This window comes from Canis lupus, chromosome 1 (genome assembly GCF_003254725.2).
Source record: "Canis lupus dingo isolate Sandy chromosome 1, ASM325472v2, whole genome shotgun sequence".
In the NCBI taxonomy this organism is placed as follows: domain Eukaryota; kingdom Metazoa; phylum Chordata; class Mammalia; order Carnivora; family Canidae; genus Canis; species Canis lupus.
The window spans coordinates 113,125,480-113,151,101 of record NC_064243.1 but is presented as its reverse complement, the minus strand read 5'-3'; the positions used below and the strand labels follow the sequence as shown (position 1 = coordinate 113,151,101).

The window sequence follows — 25,622 nt, the reverse complement described above, 5'->3', positions numbered from 1 at the left end:
TGACTAGTTTGGGATATAGATGCAGAAACAGAGCAGGCTGGTTCATCCATTCAGCATTCACCGAGCTGCTGCTCTTGTGCCTGGCTCTGTTGGACAACATGGGGAACATATTACTGACCAAGGTAGTTCCACGCTGTGCCCTCAGAGGCTCCTAGGATGGTGCACTAGACACTGCCAACCAGGTGCCAGGGCTGGGATGCTTTGGCGCACAGGTGACTGGGGTGTGTGTGTGTGTGTGTGTGTGTGTGTGCATGCGCGTGCACACACACTCCTCTTTAGGGGAGAAACACCACACGGTACAGCATCTCCAAATCAGACCCTTCGCTGGGCACTGGGTACACAAGTGACCAAGACAGACCTTTTCTTCCCCTTTCACAGTGGAAGTGACAGGTATTTATTCAGTTAATAACCTCTTCCTCCATGTCTGCATAGGTACTAACTGCTGGGTTTGAGTCCTGGCCTGCCACTGGCCAGCTCTGTGACCTTAGGCCAGTGAGTGCACTTCTCCAGGCCTTGGTCTCTCCATCTCTAAAATGGAAGGTCTAGTACCTTCCTTATTACCTGGCTGGAGAATCTGAGGAGTTAAAACAGGCAAACGGGGGATCCCTGGGTGGCGCAGCGGTTTAGCGCCTGCCTTTGGCCCGGGGCACGATCCTGGAGACCCGGGATCGAATCCCACGTCAGGCTCCCGGTGCATGGAGCCTGCTTCTCCCTCTGCCTGTGTCTCTGCCTCTCTCTCTCTCTGTGTGACTATCATAAATAAATAAAAAATTAAAAAAAAATAAAACAGGCAAACGGGGTTGGCACATAGACCTGCTTTCAGAGGCACTTACTGTGGGTTTCTAAATCAGAACACAGAGAGGTTGGGAAGCAGCTGTGCCTGGGGCTGGGGAGTCTTCCCTGAGGAAGATGAGCCAAACAAAGAAGGAGTTATCCTTAGCAGAGGATTGGGTACAGGGGAATATGACACTTTAGGGACTTGAAGGGCCAGTATGGCTCGTGGCAGAAATCCCGGTGAGCTGGAGCTGGGAGAGTTTAATCCCTGTCCTGTGGACAAGGACCTGCTGGAAGCTTCTCTGGAGATGAGTGGTTAAGATCTGGTTTGCATTTTGAAAGGCAAGGCTCCCTAGGCTCCATGGAAACAGACATGGGGGCAGAAAGGGGTCCAGAGAGGAGTGTGCTGTAGAAGATGGTGGTCACCAGTGGGAAATGGCTGGATGCAACACTCAGGTGGGGCAGGCGGGACCTGCGGGCTGAGCTGTGGTCAGTTCCCTCCCTAGAGAGGGAGCTTGTCTCGCTGGCTCCTGGCTTTAACCCCAGCCACACAGCAAGAGCCCAATACTGGGGGGTGGGCGTGTTGGAAGGGGATTGGACTGGATGGACTGGGGTGGGAGGGGGCCTCCACATGGAGGATCTCTGGCTGGAGGTTCCCCAGAACAGTCCACACCCATGGGCCGTCGCAAAGGGAGAAAATGGTGCATTGTTCAAAAGGTGAAAGAGCCAAGTGGTGGCCGGGGCCCTGTCACCCCCGCTCAGGGCTGCAGCAGGCTAGCGGCTGAAGTCCTGTGGTGTGAGGAGCAGGGCCTGACCACAAAGGCCGGCCTGCACCCCACCCGCAGGCACTACGTACGCCCTGCCGTCGGTGGCCCTTGAGGGCGAGAAGTCCGTCAGCTGCAGGTTGCTGTCCCGGACCTGGTCGTAGTCCCACAGCTGGTAATGCCAACTCTTGCCTTGCTTGGAGAGAAGGTAGACGGCTCCCGAGGACCCGTCCTCTGGCAAGGACGGTGGCTGGTGGAGAGTGCTGGGCGCCGGGTGGAACAGACCTGGCAGTTCGGGGTCCTCAGCATAGCCTGGGCTTGGCACAGCCTGCACACCCAGCAGAACCCCTGGGAGGAGAGGGGAGGCTATGAGTGGGAGTGAGCCCTGACTTGGTGCTGGGGCTAACCAAGCTCCCCACAGCCCTTCAGGGCAGGTGTGGGTGCTGCCTCCACACTGCGTCTTGGAACAGTCAGCAGGGCTGTGGGCCCACAGCTGGGCTGGGAGGTGACCCTGGGTGTCTGGTTCCAGGGCTGCAGGCCTTTAAGTCTTGCCTCCAACAGTCTGGCACAGACTGGGGAGGGGAGATGGCATTAAGCAGAGCAGGCATGGTTACCCGGTTGTTTCCTGCTGTCTAGCAAAAAAATGCTCAGAGGATCCCTCGAGGCCACAGACCTGGGCACGAGGGAGCCTCATCCAGGCCCCCCAACATGCAAATCAGCCTTCGTGCAGGTGGGATGGATGACGACAAGGCTGATCGAAGCTACCACTTACTGACATGTGCAACGTGCCTGCGCATTCAGACTTGTATACATTTTGCCCGTTGTCACCCCAATTTCCAGACAGAGGAAGGAAAGCCCAGATTCACAGAGCCAGGAAGTGGCTGGGCCAGATCTGGAGCCCACACTGATCCTAAACTCAGTGTTATGAGCTTGTCTGTGGAAATCCCGATTAGCAGATACTGAGGCACCTGCTGCCTGCCAGGTCCCTACTAAGTACCCTGTGGGGACAGGGAAAGTCCAGCCCTGGTCCCTGCCTCGAGTACAGGAGAAGCGTCAGGGTCAGGTTGAGAATGTGGAGGGTAGTGAGGGTAATGGGACAAACAGGGTGAGCACACAGGGGTATGGGAGGGAAGACCCACCTGCGCTCACTGCCCAGTGGGCCTTGTGACCCTTCCTCTGACATGGCTCGTGGTTGAAGTCCTCGTCGTAGCTGGTGCTGGGGTTAAGGCCAAAGCTGCGGTGTGGCCCTGGTACCCACCCTTCTGTCCCCACCCAGCTCCCTCCTGGGCCCCGGGATACGGGATTAGCAAGGGATGTCCGGAGACAAGGTGCTGCAGGACACGGGCTCTGTTGGGACCGCCCAGGCCACCGCAAAGATGCTCAACCTGGCAGCCCAATGCCTCCTGGGCCAGCTTGCCCATGTCGGCCACTGCAGGGGTGACACAGACAGAAGGATCACTGTGTGCCTGGCTCCAAGCCATGGGCTAACTGGGGATCGGCTCCTCTAATCATCACTGCAGCCTTGACGTCTTTGTACAAACACATAAAATGAGGCACAGAGAGGGTAAGCTGCTTGTCACAGCCACCCAGCAGAGGGTAGGGTGGCAGAGCTGGGCTCAGAATGAAGACAACCCGGACGCCTGGGTGGCTCAGCGGTTGAGCGTCTGCCTTCAGCCCAGGGTGTGATCCTGGAGACTTGGGATCGAGTGCCACATCAGGCTCCCTTGCGTGGAGCCTGCTTCTCCCTCTGCCTGTGTCTCTGCCTCTCTACCCCTCCATGTCTCTCATGAATAAATAAAATCTTAAAAAAAAAAAAAAAAAGAATGAAGACAACCCACCCCATACTCTACTGGGTGGGGAGAAAAGGGTTCCCTCACACACGTGGCTTGAGACCTTTCTGCACCCAACTCACCGGAGAACATCTCTCCCTGGGCCGTGTAGCCTCTCTCCATGGCCACCTGCACAAGTTTCTCCAGCGGGATGCCACTGGGTGGTGCCAGGAGCGTGCCTGCCATCCATAGAGCCACCAGCCCGCACCTGGGGAGACACAGGCCCAGTCCCCCAACCCCTAAGTCATGTCTTTACGGGGTACCCTCTGCCCCCGAAGCTGGAGTGTGGGGAACAGGTCTGCTGCACTGGGTGAATTTCCCTCCCTCCCATGCCTGACAGGGAAGAGGGTGACCTTGGCCTGAGGCTAGGGCTGCAGGGAGAGTGGGAGAGTAGGGAGAGGTCACCTGAGCTTCTAGGAGGAGGAGATACCAAAGCAGGGTCAGAGCTGAAGACTGTTCCCCTGCTTACTCGCTTGCTCATGCATTCCAACAGTTCACTGCGTATGCACCCAGGACCCCACTCTCCACTCCCCTGCTTCCCCTCCCCTCCACCTCCTCTTAAGCTGCCTGGGATGTACCCACACCTCCCACCCTACAGATGGGTCCTCAGGAAGCACAGCAAAGTTCAGGGTCCCAGATCAGGGCACGTACTGAGGGCCTTCCTGGATGAGGGAGGGCAGGTCGGCACAGAAGAGGATCCATTGCAAGTCACTTCTGAAACTGAATCACAGGGTGCTCAGGTCACGTGGACACCAGCTCCTAGATCCCCCCCTTGAGGTCTGACTGGTAGTGTAGCGTTGAGGGAAGGGGAAAGGAACCCAGGCCTAGCTGTCCTAAGGCCTGAGGGCATCTCCAGGCTCTGATGCAACTGTATTCTCCCCAATGAGGCTTATTTCCCTTCTCCAGACTTCAGAGTCCTTATCTGCTCAGTGGGGATCATCCTCCTACCTGCTGCTCCCTGTGCCTTCTTTGTTACTGAAGGGGCAAAGAGCAGATGTGCAAAAGCTCTGCAACTTGGAGCCAGAAAAATGGATTAGGGGAAATTTCTCGAAGGGCTGTCTCTATATCCAAACCCTTCCTGTGATTTCCTTCCCTTCTCAAGCCTGTTAAATAGGGATGAAAATCCCGTAACTCAGCCTAGAGAAGAACCAGGTAACAACATGCTCCAGGGCTAAGAGATCACCTGCATGATGAGCCCCTGCAGGCCTGCTCAGCCCCACCCTTGGGGAAGTCACTCAGAAAATTTTGATCTCTGCGCTGCTGCCCCAGGGCTCAGGAGGGGCTGGGAAACTTGCTTATCCAGTATTTCTTTCCAAGACCAGTTAAAGAGCAAGGCTGGGGGGAAAAATGTTCCTAGTTCCCAGCTTGGGGCAGCATTCTGATGGAAGATACCACACGACAGTGATTAAAAGCACGAAGCCCTGTGCAAATCGAGCTCTTTCTAAGTGCTGTGGCTAAGTGACTTCACCTCCATGAGCCTCAGTTTCCTTGTCTGTAAAATGATGTAATAATAGTTCTTATTATTAGAATCACCAAGAGAATGAAATAAATACCTAAAAACACTTAGAATAATGTTTGATATACAATAGACGTGCACTATTGGGTGATGGTCAATATTTGCATTCAATTTTCCTCACTTGGGTTAGGAAAAATATTCTAACCAAACAGATTATAAACTTGTCTGGAGAGTTGAAAGTTTCTTCTGAGTCTGGGCAATCCACTTATTGTTAAACTGGGTCGCCCCTGCCGGAGTCTAGCCCCTTCCGGCCTGGGTCTCTGGGTGCTCCAGCTTCCCCCTGGGCTGTCAACTGTGTCACCACCTCCACTCCCCACAGGGAGCCCTGCTGTCTGTGCAAAGCCCTCCCACAGCTCCCGGGCGCCCCAGGATAGACCACCTCCCTCCACATGGTGCCCATGCCCTGTGTGATCTGGCTCCTGTCCACCTGTGAAACCCCATGTTTACCAACCGCCCCCGCCCCCAGCCCCGACCTGTTAAAAAAATATTTGCAGAGCCTTGAGAAGAACAACTCTTCATTTCAGCCTGGGCCTCTACACAGGCTGTTGACTCTTCTCAACACGGGGGACTTCTCAGGGGTCCCGTTCTCCAGGCAGGCCCCACTAACCCCCAGCCTTGGCCAGGCACGCCCTCATCACAGCTCTGATGCTCTGGGCTGCCACTGCTGAGGGAGGGATGGGTCTCTGCCACCAGGGTAGGTGCCCGTGAGGTCAGGCTCTTTGCTGAAGGCGCATCCTGAACAGGCCTAAGTAGGGGGCTGAGGCATGCAGGCTCCTTGACCTTGAGGAAACAGGAAACCCCAGGACGCAATGACTGTCCCCAGGGACAGGTGGTTCAGGGAGACCCTACCGGTCCTTGTGCAGCTTCAGGAGCCTCTTGACGTCATCTCTGCTGCTGGGGACTGGGCCAGCTTTCTCTAAGGCTTCCTTCAGGAGCTGGCTCTTCTCCAGGCCAAAGACATGAGGGGGAGCCAGCCCCCTGACAGGGGGTGGAGGTGGCAGAGGAGGGGGTGGGATAGGGGCCTGGAGACTTGCCGGGGGTGGAGGAGGAAGTGGAGTGATGGGGGCTTCGGGAACAGGGGTCTGAGGAGCGGCTGGGGGCTCTTCAGGAGGAGGGCACGGAGAAATCATTTTGGGGGTCTACAGCATGCAAGTGCTGGGAGGTCAAGAATGGGAGACGGTTGGAGCCTCTAAAATAGGTTTGTCGCTGGGATGGACGTTCTGAGGGTTTTAGAGCGAAGTTCCAGAACTTGACTGCTGAGCGGTGGGACTCAAAAGAACCAGGACTGACATTTGGACTCAAATCATCAGGGGATCTAAGAAGTTAACAGGGCGGGTCCTTTATCCGCAACTAGATCTTGGTGTGGGGTTGGGCTGCAAGGCTCAAGGTGGGGGGGGAGGGTAGTTAAGAGTTACTGTATTATCCGGAACGAGGTTTGGAAACTCGCGAGTCAGTTTTGGGAAAAGGAAGGCCCCGCTCGGGTGGGATTCGGGGGCCGGGGCTACAGACTAGGGAATTTAGGCTCTGAAACCCCTCACATCCCGGGCCCCAGTTCGGAACCTTGGAGCTGACCTTTGAATCAGCGCTCAAGAGATCAAAAAACACCCGGCAAGGAGAATGACTTAGTCGTGGAGAAGGTGCTGGAATCAGCGCAAAAGGAAAAGTCCTCTGGGTTGGGGAAGGCACAGAGACGGGAGGGCGCTGGCAGCCGCGACACCGCTGGGAGCCGCAGGCGAGCCGGAAGATAAAGCCCGCCTCCCCTTCCACCAAAATGGCGGCCGCAGCACACATTTTTCCCGTATCACGTGGCGGGGCCCGCGGCTCGTGCCCTTGGAGGGTCACGTGACGAGAGAAGGCGGGGCGGGAGAGGAGAGGCTTTCAAAGGACTGCCCCCGGAAGAGACTGAAGCGCGAGCGGCTTCCCCATTGGCAGGAAGCGCGTGAGGGGGCGCGGCCTTCGCTGATTGGTCCGTAGACCCTCGGTGCAGCGTCGGGCGGGGCTTTCCTACCGAGGCGGGAACCCAAATGTCGTTTTGATTGGCAACCTTTGGACCCAGGGGCGAGGCTGGCTCTGATTGGTCAGGCTACTGAGTTTCCGCGCGGGATTGGCCTGCAGAAAGCTAAAGGCGGGACCAAGAGAGGAAGCTTTTGTAGTCGGCTCTCAGAAGCGCAGGAGGCGACGCTTGCGGGAACTGCGACTCTGTTGGTGAGTAGTCCTCGGGCGCACGCGGCCGTGGACGCCGGGCGGGCGGAGCGCTTGCCGCCTGGGCTTTCTCGTGCCTCGTGTGGGGAAATTCACTTGCCGCTGCGCGAAGTTAGGGCGCCAGAGCCGTCTCCTGAACTGGCTCATGTATCCGGGTTTTTTCTCCTGGGCCGCCCTTTGAGCTCGTGAACCAATGAGAGTCTCCGCTTAGGACGCTCCGCCTACTGGACCCCGTAGAGCATCCTGGGACTCGTAGTAAGCCTCTCGAGATTTCCTTCTGGTAACCACGCGGGGAGCAGCAGCGGTGTCCTGCTTTCGCTTTGTTTCCTAGCTGTACTTCCTTCCCTGCTCTCCGGACTTCCTCCTGGAAGGAAGATCCCCATCCCCGAGCAGCTCGTTAAGCCTGCTTTAGGGCAGAGGATTTGGAGAAACCCGGGGCTGAAGTTAACCTTTTCCCCCTTCTTTCAGCATTACCTCGGCACCTCTCTCCATGGCAGTTCCCGAGACCCGCCCCAACCACACTATTTATATCAACAACCTCAACGAGAAGATCAAGAAGGATGGTGAGTTGGGATAGTCCAGACTCCAGGTTGCCTCGCACGAGCCGGCCCCCTCTTCCAGCCCTCGAATTAACTTCTCTTCCTTTTCTCCAAACTGTCGAGTTAATCCTGAATTCAGCCTTTGCACACGCTGCTTCCTGTGTCTTTAACGCTCTTCCAGCCCGTCTTCTACTCTGGCCATTAGCCTGGTCGCTTTTGTTCATCCTTCAGGGTTTCAACTCACAGGACTCCTCCAAGAATCCTTCGCCGGCCTCTTTCCCCCCAGGTGCCTTGCCCCTGACTTCCCATAGGCCCTGGATATCTCCCGCTCAAACCCTCAATTGTTTTTGGGCTGTTGTGGGGCTGTCTGCACAAGTCTGTGAGCTCCACGACGGTAAGCGCCTGGACGGCCTTGTGTTCTTAATGATCAGCGCACAGTGGAGGTGTTTCATTTCAAAAAAAAAGAAATGATAATACGATGGCTAACACTGTCCTTAGGCACTGATACATACGACTTTATTACATTGAATTCTCGACAATTCTTCAGTAAGGAGCTATTACTCCCTATTTCTCAGGCGGGGGTGATGTGAGTTGCCCAAAAGTCACACAGCAAGGTAAAGTGGTTGAGGCCACCAGCGTGGAAATACTGCTTAAGAACTCGATTCTTAACGTTCATTGGACATATTTTTTCGTTTCATTTATCATCTCATTGAATTTCATTTTTTATATTTGAAAGTTGAACAAATCCCCGGTATTTCTGTGCGTGAATGCTTTGTGGATTAAATTAGCTGAATATCTGTCTGTTAGTTAAGTTTGGATAAAATTTGTCTTTTTTTGTCACCTTAAGAAAATTCTCAGGAGAACCAAAGGAAGGAGTTTGCTGGGATTAATTTTGAGGTTACCAATAAAGTTAACTGTTGAGGAAAATGGACCAAGCTATGTAAATCCCCATGTGCTCTTAGAGTATCATGTGCAGCCAGTACCATGTGGTGCTGGAGAAACACTGGTGACGGACAGTCCTGGTCCTGCCTTCATGGAGCCACAGTCCAGTGGGGGAGACTGACCTTCCAGTGATTGCCCAGAGTAGCCAGGGCCATGATGGGGAAAGCACAAGCAGAGTGGTCAGGAGGGATTTGGCACCTAGACAGAGGAGTTTGGACTCTTTCATAGAAAAGGAGACATTTAGGGGCACCTGGGTGGCTCAGGTTGTGTTCCTGGGGTCCTGGGATCGAGTTCCATATCAGGCTTCCCACAGGGAGCCTGCTTCTCCCTCTGCCTATGTCTGCGCCTCTCTCTCTCTCTCTCTCTCTCTCTCTCTTTTTTTTATGTCTGCCTCTCTTTGTCTCTCATGGATGAATAAAAAAATCTTTACAAAAAAAAAAAAAAAGGAAAAGGAGACATTTCAGAAAGCGTTTCCAGATAGAGGAAGGAGTATATATATTGTGCAGAAGAAGAGTGTTCCGAACCCAGATCTATGTGTCCAGGTGCCTAGGGGCAAAAGAGAGCCTGGGGCATTCTGGAAAATACAAGTAGTTTTGTGTGACTGAGGCTTGTGACACAGGCAGCACCTTCTAGTGAGCAGTGCACTGATGGTTCATGGGATCCTGTGGGCAGGTAGGCCATTAGACTTTGTCATGAGGCCATCAAGGAGCCAGGTAAGGGACCCTCTGGTGTGAGGACAACATCAGGAGGGTGAACTTGAGTGGGCAAGAGGGGAGGAGGGAGAGAGGCCCAGGGGAATGTCGAGGGCCAAACAGATCATGTGGGTGGAGGAGGGAGAGAAATACCAGAAATGGAATCAGGAGGGTGCCTGACTGGTTCAGGTGGTCGAACATACCTTTCGGTATGTCCTGGGATCCAGCCCTTATCAAGACTCCCTGCTCAGTGGAGAGCCTGCTTCTCCCTGTTTCCCTCATCCTGCTCATGTGCATGTGTACTTCTTTTCTCCTCTCCTCTCCTCTCCTCTCCTCTCCTCTCCTCTCCTCTCCTCTCCTCTCCTCTCCTCTCCTCTCCTTCTTTCTTTCTTTTCTTTCAAGATTTTATTTATTCATGAGAGAGAGAGGAGCAGAGACATAGGCAGAGGGAGAAGCAGGCTCCTCACGGGAGCCTGATCTGGGACTTGATCCCGGGACTCCAGGATCACACCCTGAGCCAAAGGCAGACGGTCAACCACTGAGCCACCCAAATATCCCAAGAAATAAAATCTTTTTTTTTTTTTTTTAATTTTTTTTTTATTTATTTGTGATAGTCACAGAGAGAGAGAGAGAATGAGGCAGAGACACAGGCAGAGGGAGAAGCAGGCTCCATGCACCAGGAGCCCGACGTGGGATTTGATCCCGGGTCTCCAGGATCGCGCCCTGGGCCAAAGGCAGGCGCCAAATCGCTGCGCCACCCAGGGATCCCAAGAAATAAAATCTTAATTAAAAAATAAGGCAACAGAATTTTTGGCAAATCTCGCCAAAACACCTTTGGCCTCCTTCTTTACCCCACCTTTTTTTTTTTCTTCCCTCACCTAGTCTTTCAGCAAGCGTCTTCAGCTCAGGTGCCGCCTTTTCTTTGAAGAAGATTGGGATTCTTGTCTGTCAGGGGTGGCAGTTTGTTAGTGAGATATGGTGGTGTAGGGTTCAAATGGAGGTGGGTCCTGGTCCCAGTCCCAGCTCTGTTGGTTCTTTTTTTTTTTTTTTTTTAAGATTTTATTTATTTATTCATGAGAGACACACAGAGAGGCATAGACATAGGCAGAGGGAGAAGCAGGCTCCAGCAGGGAGCCCAATGTGGGGCTTGATCTGGTGACTCAGGACTCATGCCCCGAGTGGAAGGCAGATGCTTAACCGCTGAGGCACCCAGGTGTCCCTCTGTTGGTTCTTTCTAAGAAGTACTTTCTGAGCCAGTTACGAATCCTCTGAGAGCCTGTTTGCATGTTAGTAAAATTAAGACCGTTACAGTTGCTGCCTTGTGAAGTCATTGTGGGAATTTAGTGAAGTCTTTTCCGTAAAAGACATTTCCCCCCAAAGATTTTATTTACTTCTTGTTGAGAGAGAGGCAGAGGGAGAAGCAGACTCCTCGCTGAGCAGAGATCCCTAGGTGGGACTTGATCCCAGACCCCAAAATCATGACCCAAGCTGAAGGCAGATGCTTAAGGACTGAGCCACCCAGGCACCCTGAAATGTCTCCTTTTCTATGAAAGGGACCAAACTTTTCTGTCTACATTTAATGGTATCTTTAGGGTGCCTGGGTGGCTCAGTTGGTTGAGTATCTGCCTTTGGCTCAGGTCAAGATCCCAGTGTCCTGGGATCGAGTCCTGTATTGGGCTCCCTGCTCAGTGAGGAGCCTGCTTCTGTGCCTCCCCCCCCAGTTTCCCCTGTGAGTAAATAAGTCTTTTTTTTTTTTTTTTTTTAAGTATCTTTAGTTGTGTAAATGTGTTTGGAGAAACGTGGGTGCTAGAATCTGCACTGAGCCTGGGAATACTGCAGTAAATTGGAGAGGCTTGTAGTTGAGGATAGCTAAATAAGTCAGCAACTCTGGAGTTTGGAGGTGGGAAATACCGTGAAGGAAAAAGAATGGGGTTGAGGAGTGGGAAGAGTGATGATGGGAGACCTTTATTTAGACAGGGTGATCAGAGCAGGCCTCTGAAGCGGGCACACTTTGCTGAGACCCGGTGACTAGAAGGAGGCAGCCGGGTCCACATCTGGAGGAAGGTCCTTCTGGTGGAGGTAGCAGCCAGGGCAAAGGTCCTGAGGCAGCTTCTGTGTACTGGCCTGAGAAAGGGCTATGAGGCCACTGTGACTGGAGACGGGAGTGGGGTGGAGTGTGGGGAGACCGGGTTGGAGAAGCTGGCCGGGGCCACATCACACACTGGGTCAAGGTGCTGGTGACAAGGAAAAGCATACTCGTTTATTGAGTATTTGCCATGTGCTGTTGTTCAGTATGCGTCCTGTTCGTCCTGTTCTTCATCTGGCAGCCCTGGGGAGTTGGTGTGGGGGTGGGCAGGTACCTGTGCCTTCTGTGCTTAGGAGGAGTGCGCATAGCCCGGCCCACCCCAGTGGTGCTCAGCTGCCACTGGTATTGCCGGCTCTTGAGGGATTCCTGACCTGTAGCAGTTGTGTCAGGTGGCCGATGGTTTCCCTTCTGGGCGTCACTTGGCTCCAGAAAAGAAGCTCCGACCCCAGGAGCAGGTACTAAGAGCTCTAGTCACCCATGGGCCTTCCCTTCCTCCCCCTGCAGAGCTGAAGAAGTCCCTCTACGCCATCTTCTCCCAGTTTGGCCAGATCCTGGATATCCTGGTATCTCGAAGCTTGAAGATGAGGGGCCAGGCCTTTGTCATCTTCAAGGAGGTCAGCAGCGCCACCAATGCCCTGCGCTCCATGCAGGGTTTCCCCTTCTATGACAAGCCTATGGTGAGCACTGTGGGTGTGGAGGGTGTGCGCTGCAGAGCGCTGGGCGGGCTAGCTGGGTCCGGACCTGTCTCACCCCTAGTGCAGTCCCCTGAAGTCGCAAGGCTTTCTTTGTCCCTTTATCAGCATCCACTGTTCTTTGTACTGGGGGCGGGGGATGAGGGATACAGTGACTGAGGGACCCCCCCGCAGCCCTGCTCTTTCAGACCCCAGATGGTGATGAGGGGTCAGGGCCAGGATAGGGGAAGTGCACAGAGTTCGGGGAGCTTAGGGGAGACACCTCACCCAGTCTAGGAGTTCGGGGAAGGCTCTCTGAATGTGAGGCTCACGGGAGGAGTAGCTGGGGGAGGCAGGGGAGAAAGTGTTAGGTAACTGAGAGCATTTGTCTTTGAGGAAGTGAGTCAAGTCTGTTTGGCTGGAGTGAAGGGTGGGGGTGGGGTGGGGTGCTGGGGAGCCATGGGAGGGTTTAGGGAGATGCCTCTAGCCATTGGGAAGAGTGGATTAGAGCGGGTAGGTTACAGGAGTCTGGGTTGGGCTCTCAGATGTGAGGGCTTGTGCCAGGCCTGGGGCAGGGCCGAGGAATGGGTAGAGATGGTGGGTTGCAGGGGTTCAAGAGGCCAAGTGGACAGCTGAGGGGGCTGTGTTCTGGGAGGTGAGGAGTAGCTTAAAGTGCCTGCCCTGAACTAGCATTCCTGCCGGATCACTGGCAGCTGTCTTTGGTTCTTGGGGTCTTTTTTTTCCCTCATCCCCCTGTCAGCTGACTTTCCCCTGATTGGAATATTCTTCCTGAACCAACTCTTTTTTTTTTTTTTTTTTTAATTTTTTATTTATTTATGATAGTCACAGAGAGAGAGAGAGAGAGAGAGGCAGAGAGGCAGAGGGAGAAGCAGGCTCCATGCACCGGAAGCCCGATGTGGGATTCGATCCCGGGTCTCCAGGATCGCGCCCTGGGCCAAAGGCAGGCGCCAAACCGCTGCGCCACCAGGGGATCCCCCTGAACCAACTCTTTTGGGGAGGGAACAGCAAATGCTGGTGTGTTCAGGTCCCAGGCGGGTCACTTGCTGTCGGAGACAGTGGACCTGGGGGCCGTAACATTGCTCACTGACCCTGGGACCCTCCGTGTAGCAGGGGAACTCATCTGCCTGCTGTCACCTCTAGATGGTGTGAGCCCAGACTTGCCACATCTCCCATTGCTTTTCTGGAGCAGCAGGAATTAGGTTTTGAATTGAAGCATAAAGACCATGATCTTACTGTGTTGATCCTCCCTCCCCTCTACTCCCCAAATCACTGCTCAGACCATTTCAGACACTCAAGCATGAGTGAGTTCTATCAGGGACAGTGGGGACCCTGCCTTGGAGACATCCACCACTGCCTGTTTCCCCCTCCTCCCCTGTGGCTTCCCGGTCTCTGCTTGGACCCCTGCTCCCCGTGGGCTATTCTCCACACACAGCCCCAGGGCTGCTTCTGGCACACCAGTGAAATCTCACTCTGCGTAAGATACTCCATGGCTCCCAGCTATCTCAGGAAAAAAACCCAAGTTGGACCACCCTTCCCTCTGTGATCTTGTCTCCTCCCTCCTCATCCCCATTGATCTTGAACACACACTGCACACCTTAGTTCTACTGTTCCCTTTACTGAAATGCTTTTCTCTTAACAGGCCTTCCTCCCTCTGTCTCTATGCCAGTGTCACTTCACTGAGGCCTGCCTTAGCCACACTCTGAAACTTTCAATTCTGGGGTTATGTTTTATTTTTTTTTATTTTAAGATTTTATTTATTTGAGAGAGTGAGCAAGCGAGAGAACATGAGCAGGGGGAGGAGCAGAGAGAGGGAGAAGCCATCTCCCCATTGAGCAGGGAGCCCAATGCAGGACTCGATCCTGGGACTCTGAGATCATGAGCTGAGCCGAAGGCAGACACTGAGCCACCCAGGCGCCTCTGAAATTTTCCATCCCCTTTTCCAGTTTTGTTTTTAATCTTTTTCATCATATCTTTCTCACCAAGGAGATCATGAGGGCAGGGACCTTTGATACACTCGTTGCTGTACCCCAGAGTATAGGTTCTCCGTAGACCACTGAGAATCAGCTTTCGCCTGGGAATCTAAACTCCTGTGTGACTAGAACCCCCCTGCATAGTGTTCCTCTCCTAGCCTTGTTTCTTCAGGCATCTGCCTTTGGCCTGATGCTCGGGACTGTCCCATCTTCCCTTCAAAATCCCAACAACTTACTGACTGAATGCCTAGTTTGTGCCAGCTACTGTTCAGAGCACTTAAGCTTATTTAGTTCTTACAGTCCTCCTTTCCAGTGGAAAATCTCAGTTACCATTTTACAGATGAGGATATTGAGGCCAAGTGATTTCCATAACATTGCTCACTGAGCTTCTGGTAAGATCTGCTTTTGTACCCAGGCGATTGGGCCTTGATACACTCCTTAACCTTCTGCTCTTTGTTTGGCAGCGCATTCAGTATGCCAAGACTGACTCGGATATTATTGCCAAGATGAAGGGTACCTTCGTGGAGCGGGACCGCAAGCGGGAGAAGAGGAAGCCCAAAAGCCAGGAGACCCCAGCAGCCAAGAAGGCTGTGCAGGGTGGGGCCGCCGCCCCTGTGGTGGGGGCTGTCCAGGGCCCTGTCCCGGTAAGCCAGGGCTGAGAGACCCTGCCCTCTCTCCCATCAGGCCTTCCTTAGCTGTGTGGCCTGGCGTGTGGGCATGGTGGAGGGTGGAGGTGGTCTCCCCAGGGGTTTGGGCACTCTCCCCTTCCATTTTCTGATGGAAATTGTGCACCTCACTGTGAGGGATTATGCACCTGCGTGATGGAGTCTACATTTGGAAATGGCTTTGTGGTTGCCTGTTTTTCAGATCTTTCTTTCTGTCTCTCTGTTCCTTAGTTTTTTTCTTCCCTTGACTTTGATCCTGTTGTCTATGTTTTTTAAGTTAATGTCTATGCGGAAAACCCAGAAGAAGCCATGAACCAACTTTTTGGGATTAATTAGTGAATTTAATTTAGCAGGGTCATCAGAGAGAAGGTCAGTGTGGAAGAAGTCAGTTTTATTTCTGTGTGCTAGCAGCAAACAGTAGCCTCCAAATTTAAAAATGGCTCAGGAGTAAATCCCATGAAGGGTAAGCAAAATATACTCACTGAAAGTACAGAGCATCTCTGAGAGAAATGGGAGGTGAATTCAGCAAATGGATGGGAGACTCAAAACTTATTAGGAGGGGAAAAATTAAAGAGGAAGACAAACCATGAGAGACTCCTAGCTTTGGAAAATAAAGGGTTCCAGGAGAGGAGGTGGAGGGGGATGGGGTAGCTGGGTGATGAGCTTTAAGGAAGGCACATGATAAGATGAGCACTGGGTGTTATACTATATATTGGCAAATTGGATTTAAATTTTATTTATTTATTCATGAGAGACAGGCAGAGGGAGAGCTGCAGGACTCCATCCCCAGATCCTGGGATCACGACCTGAGCCAAAGGCAGATGCTCAACCGCTGAGCCACCCAGGTGTCCCTGAATTTAAATTTTTAAGAAATACTTACTTACTTACTTATTTATTTATTTATTTATTCATGATAAACACAGAGAGAGAGGCAGAGGGAGAAGTAGGCTCCATGCAGGGAGCACGATGTGTGGGACTTGATCCTGGGACTCCAGGATCACGCCCTGGGCCTCAGGCAGGCGCCCAACCACCCAGGGATCCCCCCTGAATTTAAATTTTAAAACAAACTTGTTAGGATGTCAGTCCTCCAAACTGGCCTAACCCTCAGCACAATTCCAATCAAAATGCCGACAGGAATTCTGGGCATGCTGGCAGTCTTTCCACAGGTATGTGGAAAGGCAAGGAGAATGAAGCAGGGAGGCTGCTGTAGTCATCAAGATGGTGAGATGTTGGCCTGAGGGGAAGAAGAGGGACCAGGTGGCAGAAGAGAGTCCAGAAGTCAGTCCGGTCCACACAGGCATGTTTGTCAGCCAGTGAAGGCACCATTGCGTTCCCGTGGTGAAAGGACTTTATCTTGCTAATAAATGGTGCTGGACGAATCAGATGTCTTTAAGGCAAAGTGTTAGTCCTACCTCAACCATAGAAGTTAGTTTGAGATGAATAGTAGACCTCAGTGTGGCCGTTGAAACAATAAAGATTCTAGAAGGAAACAGGAAAATCTCTTCAGGAACTTTGTGAGGTGGGATCCCTGGGTGGCGCAGCGGTTTAGCGCCTGCCTTTGGCCCAGGGCGCGATCCTGGAGACCCGGGATCGAATCCCATGTCGGGCTCCCGGTGCATGGAGCCTGCTTCTCCCTCTGCCTGTGTCTCTGCCTCTCTCTCTCTCTGTGTGACTATCATAAATAAATAAAATTAAAAAAAAAAATTAAAAAAAAAAAAAGGAACTTTGTGAAGGCATGAGAAGTAGAAACATCCTGTTTTGTAAAACAGAATCGAGAAAGCACGAAGTACTTAAGATAGATGAATTGCCTCTACTCATTTCTGAGTCCCCACAGTGGCTCTGCTGACCGGATTACACCGTACTTGTCCTTTCACTGATACCAGTTCTCACTCTTTGGTGTCAGCAGTGATGTCGGGGTTTCCCTCTGTCTAGTTTCCCTCTTCTTCCCCACTCTCCTCCGCTGCACCCAGCTATATGTGCACCTTTGAGTCCTTAGCGGTGGCTCCAGCTCCAATGGCCCTGTCTCCCTTGGGTGCATGACCTTGTGCCCTTTGGCTGGCTCCCACCTCCCTGCCACCCCTCCATTGCTTTCTCCATCTGTCCTGACTGTCCCTGTCCATCTCTGCCTTCCACTGTCTGCTCCTTTTTTCTCTGTAGGTCTCTTCCCACCCCCACCCCCACCCCCAAGTGTATTTTTGGAAGTAAAACTCCAGCATACTCATTATAGTGTTTATTTTCGCTCTTTTTGTTGACTGTTGTTAGCATTCGATTTTTTCCAGTGTTGTTTTCTTTCTTCTATGTCAACAGAGCTGGACCACACTGATTAGTTTTTCTTTGTTAGAAAAATTTTTAAGTTTCTGGTTTGATGTCTCCCTCGAGCCTGAGTTGGGTCTGTTTTGCTCCATCCATTTTCTTTTGGATGACCTTTGTCTCCATGGGTGCCTTTTTTTCCACCTTGCAAGTCTGAATCTCTCCCTGGGTCTTCTGACACTCTCTTCTGTCTGCTGACACCAGACTCGATCCCTCCTGTCTGCTGGGTGCCCCACTCAACCCTGTCCTCCCTCTCTCTGCAGGGTATGCCCCCAATGACTCAAGCCCCCCGCATCATGCATCACATGCCAGGCCAGCCTCCCTACATGCCGCCTCCTGGCATGATCCCGCCTCCAGGCCTGGCACCTGGACAAATCCCACCAGGGGCTATGCCCCCACAGCAGCTTATGCCGGGGCAGATGCCACCAGCCCAGCCTGTAAGTACCTACTGCTCCTGGGGTCTCCTATGAACAGTCAGAACATGGGAATAGAAAGGGATGGGTGGGGGTGCTGTTTTAGAGCCAGAGAGGGATTATATGTATGTCGGAGGAGCTTCAAAAGGTCAGGGTGAGGCTGGAGCAGTGACCAGAGCCCAGCTTGATTCAGTGAACTTCTGTGCAGCATCTGATGAAAACAGCAGTGTTCTCTATGGCTCTTAGTCTGGTGGGTGCAAGGTGGTGTAGACAGGCAACATCAGGCGTGTCAGGTGAAGGGGCCAGAAGGAACTTACGAAGGGACAGGGGTAGAAAATAGGAAGGCAGTAGGTTCTCCCACTAGACTCACAGGCTCTGTCACTTCCTTGCAGCTTTCAGAAAATCCACCAAATCACATCTTATTCCTCACCAACCTGCCTGAGGAGACCAATGAGCTCATGCTGTCCATGCTTTTCAACCAGTAAGTGGGGCCAGTAGCTGGGCAGGGTCCAGAGGGTGATGGCCCAGGAGTTGGCACCGTGGAGACAGGCCTTGGAGTTCTGCTGGTGGAGTCTTGAGTCTGCTTAGGATTTGCAGGCAGAACAGTGGCTTGGAGGCATAAAGGGTGGAGGCTGAGGCTCACAGCCTGAGGAGGTGTGGCAGTGGCAAGCCTCAGACATAGCATGGCCAAGGGAGCATTGGACCTTCCTTGACTTCGTGGGAGGTGCAGGGGTCCCTGGGCCTCTTCTTTCCAGCCTCTAAATCAGAAAAATGCCAGGTGTGTATAAAACAACAGTGCAGTGGCATCGAGCACTGGCTAGGCTGGTCAGAATCGGCACACTCAGACTGCACAGTAGGAGGTTAGGGATGTTGGCAACCCCAGTGCTGGTGACGGGGTGTACACCACTATGGCTATTCCACAGGGTAACACATTCACTGTTCAGTGAAGGAAGGGTTGTGTGCTCACCTGGTGGCTCTGCCTTCTGGTCTTCTAAAAGTTTTTTTTTTTTTTTTTTAAGATTTTATTTAATTATTTATTTGATAGCCAGAGAAAGCTAGAGAGCACAAGTTGGGGGAATGGCAGAGAGTGAGGGAGAGGAAGAAACAGACTCCCCACTGAGCAGGGAGCCTAATGCAGGACTGGATCCCAGGACCCTGGGATCATGACCTGAGGCGAAGGCAGATGCTTAACTGGCTGAGCTTAACCCCTCCTAAAGCCATTGTTAACAGAAGTCCCAAGGGGTGTGGATGGACATGATTCCTCTGGGTGGTAGGGAGTTGGAGGCAGCCCCAGGGGAAGAAGCCAGAGGTCAGAAGGGCTGCTCACTGTGGCCTGCTCTGTGGCAGTTGGGGAACAGTGCAGTGCCGATGGTTCTCTGTAACAGTGCTGGGAGGGAATTTTGAGAAACTCCGTAAGAGGGAAAATACAGTATCATACGCATATCTTTCTGTGAAACAATACAGACTCCGTAAGAATAGGTGCAGAAGAAAGTGTACCCAGCAAACATGAGGATGGTTGCCTAATGGGGAAGGAAGTTGGGGAAGAGGGAGCGGAAATGAGAGAAACAGCAGATCATAAAAAGTCAGGGTAGTGTTTATTTCTGGAACCCGGTGGTGGGTATGATCAGGGAGGGACATGGGGGCAGTGTCCTATTCCTTGATCTAACTTATGGCTGCATAGGTGTTCACGTTAAAATATTTCCTTAAATGACATGTTTACATCGTGTGTACTCGTTTGTGTCCGGGCTCTACAGCTTAGGACTGTATACACTTGGGCCTGGATGATCCTCTCTTACTATGCATTGTAGTGGATGTTTAGCAGCATCCTGGTGGCTTCTACACTTCAGATGCCAGAACATTCGGGGAAGATGCCAAGTCTGGATCCCTGAGGTCTCTTCCCTTCTCCCCAGGTTCCCTGGCTTCAAGGAGGTACGACTGGTCCCCGGGCGGCACGACATTGCCTTTGTGGAGTTTGACAATGAGGTACAGGCAGGGGCCGCTCGCGATGCACTGCAGGGCTTCAAGATCACCCAGAACAATGCCATGAAGATCTCTTTTGCCAAGAAGTAGCACCTTTTTCCCCCTGCCTGCCCCTGCCCCCTGCTCTGGGGCCACCCCTTCCCCCCTTGGCTCAGCCCCCTGAAGGTAAGTCCCCCTCAGGGGCCTTCTCAGAGCCGTGTGTGAGTGAGTGGTCGCCACACAGCATTGTACCCAGAGTCTGTCCCCAGACATTGCACCTGGCGCTGTTAGGCCGGAATTAAAGTGTTTTTTTGAGGTTTGGTTTTTCACAACCAATTGTCGTTTTTATTTTTCATTTTTTGTCTTCTATGCTGCGTTTTCTTGCATATCGGAACATTCTGGGTATTTGGACCTGTTAGCGTGTTGGGCTTTGCAACTTTGGGGAAACACAGAATAGTGTAGTAACTTTCTCTAAGCCTCAGGCATCTTTATTTAATCCTTTTGGAAAAATTTCTGTTTTGTCTCAGTCAGCATTCAGCAGGAAATTAAAACCCATGCTGCCATGTAATCTTGGACAGGTTTTGTACTAAATAAGGATGCCACCTTTAAGGGCATGCCATTCACTTTGTAGATTCATATGTTTTTTTTTCAAACATAATGGAATGTTAGAGGTTTTTTGTCTTTTTTGAATCTTCACAAAAATTGTTCCATCCTAGCAACAGTCCCCAGAATCCATGCTAGATACTTCAGGAAGAAAAGAAAGGGAACTGAGTGCTCAGGAACTCATTGGAAGAAGAGAAGGAGTGGTAGCCTGGGCTTGAGACACTTGAGTTGAAGTTTGCAATCTCCTCCCTCTGCCTGTGTCTCTGCCTTTCTCTCTCTCTCTCTCTCTCTCTCTGTGACTATCATAAATAAATAAAAAAATTAAAAAAAAAATTTAAAAGAAAGAATGGGGATCCCTGGGTGGCGCAGCTGTTTGGCGCCTGCCTTTGGCCCAGGGCGCGATCCTGGAGACCAGGGATTGAATCCCACATCAGGCTCCCGGTGCATGGAGCCTGCTTCTCCCTCTGCCTGTGTCTCTGCCTCTCTCTCTCTCTCTGTGACTATCATAAATAAATTAAAAATTAAAAAAAAAATTAAAAAAAAGTTTGCAATCTCTGATTGAGCTGTAGTCTGGACTAGAGGAAGGTGCCACTGCTGCTGATGGAAGTGCCCCATCCCACATGGAGAGCTGCACAACGGGTGTAGCCACTTCAAACACTGCTAATCTTCCCTTCTGGCCACCTGCTATTCAGCCAGGAGCCTCGGGCAGGTGGCTGAACCACGTTCCTTCCCCTCCAGTGCTCTGGCTGCAGGGGAGTCTAGGAAATGGAGTTCTGGTTGGACAGTCATGAAATAACAGCTGAAGCTATGGATAAGAAGGGAGATGGAAGGAGGAACCTTTTTCAGTCTCATACACATCTGATCTGGAACAAAAATTTTTAAAAAGATTTTATTTATTTGAGAGAGAAGGGAGCAGACTCCCCACTGAGCAGGGAGTCTGATGCGGAACTTGATCCCAGGACCCTGAGATCATGACCTGGGCTGAAATTAGATGCTTAACCAATTGGGCCCCCCTGGAAATTTTATTAGTTAACTTAAAAAACATGTATATATTGCTTAAGATCTTTCTCAGGCCTTGAACATGATACCCCTGAGAGCATTTGCCAGAACTAGAATATAGAAAACAAAAAAATAAATACAAGAAGACAAGAGTGTTGGGATGCCTGGGTGGCTCAGCGGTTGAGTGTCTGCCTTCGACCCTGGGTGACCCTGGAGCCCCAGGATCGAGTCCCACATCGGACTCCCCACAGGGAGCCTGCTTCTCCCTCTGCCTGTGTCTCAGCCTGCCTCTCTGTCTCATGAATAAATAAAATCTTCAAAAAAATAAAAAGACAAGAGTGTTGAGTAGTGTCTATCTTTTGTGAAGGCTCTAAGCTAAGCCTACTCTGGCTCTGCTCTTTTCTGTTAAAAAGGAAGATCAGTGTTTGCAATGATAAAGACTTACGGCACCAAATAGTCTTCCTTCTTGTAGGATCTGAAAGACTTCACTAAGAGGCAAGTATTATTGCAGATGGCAAATGGAAACATCTCACCCAGCACACCAGGTTCTGTGGTCAGTGGGTCCTGGTTTTTATTGTCTGCCTGGTGGACCTCCTATGTTCCCTATGAGCAATTGACATGCCCACTCCGAGCTACATTTTATTCCTGTGTAGGGAAAGAATTCCTGTTACGTTTGGGTGTTTTTTAAAGAATTTATTTGAGAGAGTGAGCACAAGGAGGGAAGGGGCAGAGGGAGAAGCAGAAAGCTTCTGGCAGGAAGCCTGCCACTGGGCAGGAAGCCTGATGTGGGGCTTGATCCCAGGACCCCTGGAATCATGACCTGAGCCAAAGGCAGATGCTTAACTGACAGCCACCTGAGCGCCCCAGAATTCTGGTATATTCATACTGTGGTACCATTGGTGTAGGTCACTATCCCCAACGGCACTCAGTAAGCCTATAAATTCAGCAAATACTTGCCAAGTACCCATTATGCTAAATACTGCTCTTTGCATAGGACACACAGTGGTGAATAAAGCTAATTGCAAATACCGTGTTCTGATACAACTGAGGTGGCCCAGCTGGGGAATGGTCCCCGGTGATAAAGGAAAGCCAGTCATTGGTGACTTGAGCAGAGCTGACTTGAGCATCTCCCAGCCATGATGGTGCTGGGTAATTGGGTGCGTAGAGATGGCTGAGGTCCAGGCTTTGCCCTGATGAATTCTTTCCCAATCCCCAAGCCCATGTGTGCCTGATCCACTTCCCCTGCACAAAAGTTTGGACTTGAGGCCAGAGGTGAGAATGTCCTATGACGGAGATGGCCGCGCAGGCGAATGATCTTGGCACGTGGAGCTATAGGAAACAGTTTTATTTTTAAGGTTTTATTTATTCATGAGAGACAGAGAGGAGCAGAGACATGGGGCAACCCCAAGTATATATAGGCAGAGGGAGTAGCAGGTTCCATGCAGGGAGCCTGATGTGGGATCCCAGGACCCCAGGATCATGCCCTGTGCCAAAGGCAGGTGCTCAACTGCTGAGCCATGCAGGTATCCCAGGAAACACAGTTTTAGAGTTTGAGACTTGAGTTCACATCCCTCCCCGCACCTCCACTTTCTCCTGACCTGCAGCTGCCAACTCCATGCTCAGTGAGTGACAGGTGTGGGCCTGGAGCCAAATCTGGCCCCTCTGCTTCCTGGCTCTAGACTTCAAGTTTCTGAAGGCTCTCCCCTACCATTTCTATGTTCAGTGGGGTTATAACAGCCCCCTTGAGGTGATGCAGTCCATTTGAAATTATGTGCCGAGTGCTCTTTAAATAACTGTTGGCTTTCATTTCATGGTCCCTATTTTACAGAGGAGAAAGGCGAGGCTCTCAGAAAAGAAATAGCTTAGCCCAGGTCACCCAGTCAGGAAGTGGCTTGTGAAGATAAATAGTGATTATGGTAGAGCCTTGCTAGCCTTAAGACCCAGCATATAATACTTGGTCCTTGAGAGTGAGGGCTGTTCCTGGCGATCAAAAGGCCGCCTTGTTCTGTCCTTGAACACAGGAAATTCCAAGATAGTTTTCTGTACTAGCTGCCTGTTTCTGTTCTTGGAGGGGCCCAGGTACCCAAACAGCCTAGAATTGACAAAGATGGAATTGAATATCTCAACCTGCCTATCTGGGCCTCTGATGGTTGAGGTGGGGGCAGGAGGTAGGGGTTGCTGTCACTTGGAGCGGCCTGGGCTGCTTTGGGCCTTTTTGGCGCCACCCAGGGATCCCTTATTTGGGCATTTTCTTGGGCAGGCTGCCCTCACCCTGTCTTTGAAATGGTTCTGGCTGGGCAGCAGTCTCTAGGTATTGTGGGTGAAATTTGGGACCGGTTAAGGGTGGAGACAGGATGGAGAACACAGGTTTCCTTGTGTTGCTGGAGAGAGGGAGGGCAGAAGGAAATTGGAGACCCCATTTCCCCCTCAGTCACTCCCTTGCTCAGTCCATGATGGCTGGGTCGCCAGTGTTCCTCGGTATCATTGTTTTGCTGTCTGCCTTCCTAGCGCCTAGTGTCGGGGGCCGTGCCATGCCCAAGCTGGCTGACCGCAAGCTGTGTGCTGATGAGGAATGCAGCTGTAAGACTTGGGGGCTGGGGGGCCTTGGGAGCTTGGGTTGCCAGCCTGTGTGGAGGGTGGTCATTCCCTTCTGTTCCTTCCCCAGACCCCATCTCCATGGCTGTGGCCCTTCAGGACTACGTGGCCCCCGACTGCCGTTTCCTGACCATACACAGGGGCCAAGTTGTGTATGTCTTCTCCAAGCTGAAGGGCCGGGGGCGGCTCTTCTGGGGAGGCAGTGTGAGTCTTGGGAGAACAGAAAAAGAAAGGATACGGGGCTAGGGTGGGAGTGCATCCTAGTTTTCCACCCAAAGGGAAAGTTTGAGGGTGTAGACTGAAATAGTTTGGCCGGGGAAGAGGGTATTGTACTCTTTTTTGTTTATTCATGAGAGACATAAGCAGAGGGAGAAGCAGGGTCCCCATGGGGAGCCTGATTCGGAACCCAGGAGCCTGATGCCCAGGACCCCAGGATCATGACCCAAGCCAAAGGTAGTCTCTCAATTACTGCAAGCCATCAAAAAATAATAAGCAAATCCGTGCTCCTTTGAGATTTTTTTTTTTTTTAAAGACTTTACTTTTTGGGATCCTTGGGTGGCTCAGCAGTTTAGCACCTGCCTTCATTCGGCCCGGGGTCCCACCTGATGTGGGACCCGGGATCGAGTCTCATCAGGTTGCCGGCATGGAGCCTGCTTCTCCCTCTACCTGTGTCTCTGCCTCTCTCTCTCTCTCTCTGTGCCTCTCATAAATAACTTTAAAAAAATAAAGATTTTACTCTTTTCATGAAAGACATGGAGAGAGAGAGGCAGAGACAGAGGCGGAGGGAAAAGCAGGTTCCCTGTGGGAAGCCTGATGTGGGACTCAATCCCAGGACCCCAGGATCATGACCTGCACCAAAGGCAGATGCTCAACCACTGAGCCACCCAGGGGCCCCTCCTTTGAGAATTAATACCCATTGAGTGGTTGGCTACTTCAGGTGGTCAGGCAGGGCCTCCACACAGTGACTGTAAGAGAGTTGAGTGACAAGCATGGAGCTAGTCCTCTAGAAATCAGGAAGAGGAAAAGTGCCATGGTCTTCAGCAGGAACAAGTTTGCCATCCTCCCAGAACCCTGGCTTTGAATTCTTCCTCTCCAGGTTCAGGGAGATTACTATGGAGATCTAGCTGCTCGCCTGGGCTATTTCCCCAGTAGTGTTGTACGTGAGGACCAGACCCTGAAACCTGGCAAAATCGATGTGAAGACAGATGTGAGTGTCTTGGGGGGCTGGCAGGGATCCGGAGGGAGGACCCTGAGGTTGTGATGATGGGCAAAGATGCTCCTGCCCTTGGCTCCCTGGCAGTGTAGCTGTGTGCACTGGGACAAATTCCCTGCCTCGGTTTTCTTATCTGTAAAATGGGGGAGTGATTTTTTTTTGAAGTCCCTGTTAGATTGAGAGGTGCAAAGATTGGAGGACTCTGGACTAATTTGCATAGCACATGTTTGGCCAAACCTGGCCCCTGCCACAACAAAAACCACTAGATCCTTTGTGGTGTGACCGCTGGTTTTCTCCCCACTGTTTACCCTTTCTCTTTTTCAGAAATGGGATTTCTACTGCCAGTGAGCTCAGCCTACCACTGTCCCTGCTGTTTTTTTTTTTTTTCCCTCCTTCTGGCTTTATGCAAATATATCAGCCAAGTGCAAAATGCAGGTCTCCGTGGTCTTTTTTTTGGGGGGGGGGGGGGGCGGTGTAACAAAGGAAATGTTTCCCCAGGTTCCTGAATTTAGCCAGTCAACTCATTGACTCTCGTGACGTCAGTGGTTGCTAGGCAGACTTCCACTAAATGCTCTGCTCCGAGCTGGGTACCAGAGGTGGGCTAAACTTAGATACACAAGCAAATGAGAAGGCGGAATAGCCTGAACAGACCGGTTGCGTGTTTTTTAGTGTCCTCTCTAGACCAAGGGGAGGGAGTTGAACTGTTGGGAAGGAGCCAATAAGGCCACGAGGAAGACATAAATCACAGAATAACAGAATAAGAGGTTATCGTGGAAGACCATCTGCAAAGGGAAGGGGGAGGTTAGCCAGCGCGTACCCCCCACCCCTCCAGTTTTCGTCTTTCTTGTCTTTGAGGTCT

At 51.8% G+C, this 25,622-nt stretch overlaps 3 protein-coding genes across 12 annotated transcripts; 2 read left to right on the top strand and 1 right to left on the bottom strand.

Moving 5' to 3' along the window:
- Positions 1 to 359: 359 nt before the first annotated feature.
- C1H19orf54 (chromosome 1 C19orf54 homolog) lies at positions 360 to 6,896 on the bottom strand. Of its 8 annotated transcripts, none has more exons than XM_025424930.3 (6): positions 5,733 to 6,651; positions 4,019 to 4,087; positions 3,451 to 3,575; positions 2,838 to 2,967; positions 2,678 to 2,748; positions 360 to 1,886 (listed from the first exon to the last, which is right to left on the bottom strand). In XM_025424930.3, exons 1-6 carry the CDS (start codon positions 6,011 to 6,013, stop codon positions 1,549 to 1,551), a joined length of 1,014 nt encoding a protein of 337 aa, XP_025280715.1. In that variant the 5' UTR covers positions 6,014 to 6,651; the 3' UTR covers positions 360 to 1,548. The 8 variants fall into 8 exon arrangements, with proteins under 8 accessions (XP_025280715.1, XP_025280720.1, XP_048950980.1 ...); XM_025424935.3 differs by having other exon boundaries at positions 6,456 to 6,524; XM_049095023.1 differs by lacking the exon at positions 4,019 to 4,087 and having other exon boundaries at positions 5,733 to 6,599.
- A 47-nt stretch (positions 6,897 to 6,943) lies between these two features.
- Positions 6,944 to 25,197, top strand: SNRPA (small nuclear ribonucleoprotein polypeptide A). Of its 3 annotated transcripts, XR_007402701.1 has the most exons (11): positions 6,944 to 7,088; positions 7,554 to 7,648; positions 11,849 to 12,021; positions 14,471 to 14,650; positions 17,245 to 17,418; positions 17,787 to 17,875; positions 19,305 to 19,539; positions 23,464 to 23,535; positions 23,621 to 23,702; positions 24,647 to 24,757; positions 25,088 to 25,197. XR_007402701.1 is itself a non-coding variant. In XM_025424939.3 (7 exons), exons 2-7 carry the CDS (start codon positions 7,576 to 7,578, stop codon positions 19,462 to 19,464), a joined length of 849 nt encoding a protein of 282 aa, XP_025280724.1. In that variant the 5' UTR covers positions 6,944 to 7,088; positions 7,554 to 7,575; the 3' UTR covers positions 19,465 to 19,689. The 3 variants fall into 3 exon arrangements, 1 of the variants encoding a protein (XP_025280724.1); XR_007402702.1 differs by lacking the exon at positions 23,464 to 23,535; XM_025424939.3 differs by lacking the exons at positions 23,464 to 23,535; positions 23,621 to 23,702; positions 24,647 to 24,757; positions 25,088 to 25,197 and having other exon boundaries at positions 19,305 to 19,689.
- MIA (MIA SH3 domain containing) lies at positions 23,273 to 25,197 on the top strand. Its single transcript, XM_025424926.2, has 4 exons — positions 23,273 to 23,535; positions 23,621 to 23,754; positions 24,647 to 24,757; positions 25,088 to 25,197. The coding sequence occupies exons 1-4, from the start codon at positions 23,310 to 23,312 to the stop codon at positions 25,109 to 25,111; spliced, it is 495 nt and encodes a 164-aa protein (XP_025280711.1). The 5' UTR covers positions 23,273 to 23,309; the 3' UTR covers positions 25,112 to 25,197.
- Positions 25,198 to 25,622: the final 425 nt, after the last annotated feature.

Coding starts and splice junctions, on each gene's coding strand:
- SNRPA (XM_025424939.3), top strand. CDS start 7,576: ATGGCAGTTCCCGAGACCCGCCCCAACCACACTATTTATATCAACAAC. Junction 12,022..14,470: donor CCTTCTATGACAAGCCTATG/GTGAGCACTGTG, acceptor TTTGTTTGGCAG/CGCATTCAGTATGCCAAGAC. Junction 14,651..17,244: donor CTGTCCAGGGCCCTGTCCCG/GTAAGCCAGGGC, acceptor CTCTCTCTGCAG/GGTATGCCCCCAATGACTCA.
- MIA (XM_025424926.2), top strand. CDS start 23,310: ATGGAGAACACAGGTTTCCTTGTGTTGCTGGAGAGAGGGAGGGCAGAA. Junction 23,755..24,646: donor GGCTCTTCTGGGGAGGCAGT/GTGAGTCTTGGG, acceptor CTTCCTCTCCAG/GTTCAGGGAGATTACTATGG. Junction 24,758..25,087: donor AAATCGATGTGAAGACAGAT/GTGAGTGTCTTG, acceptor TCTCTTTTTCAG/AAATGGGATTTCTACTGCCA.
- C1H19orf54 (XM_025424930.3), bottom strand. CDS start 6,013: ATGATTTCTCCGTGCCCTCCTCCTGAAGAGCCCCCAGCCGCTCCTCAG. Junction 2,749..2,837: donor GGACATCCCTTGCTAATCCC/GTATCCCGGGGC, acceptor CCCCAGCACCAG/CTACGACGAGGACTTCAACC. Junction 1,887..2,677: donor CCACTGGGCAGTGAGCGCAG/GTGGGTCTTCCC, acceptor CTCTCCTCCCAG/GGGTTCTGCTGGGTGTGCAG.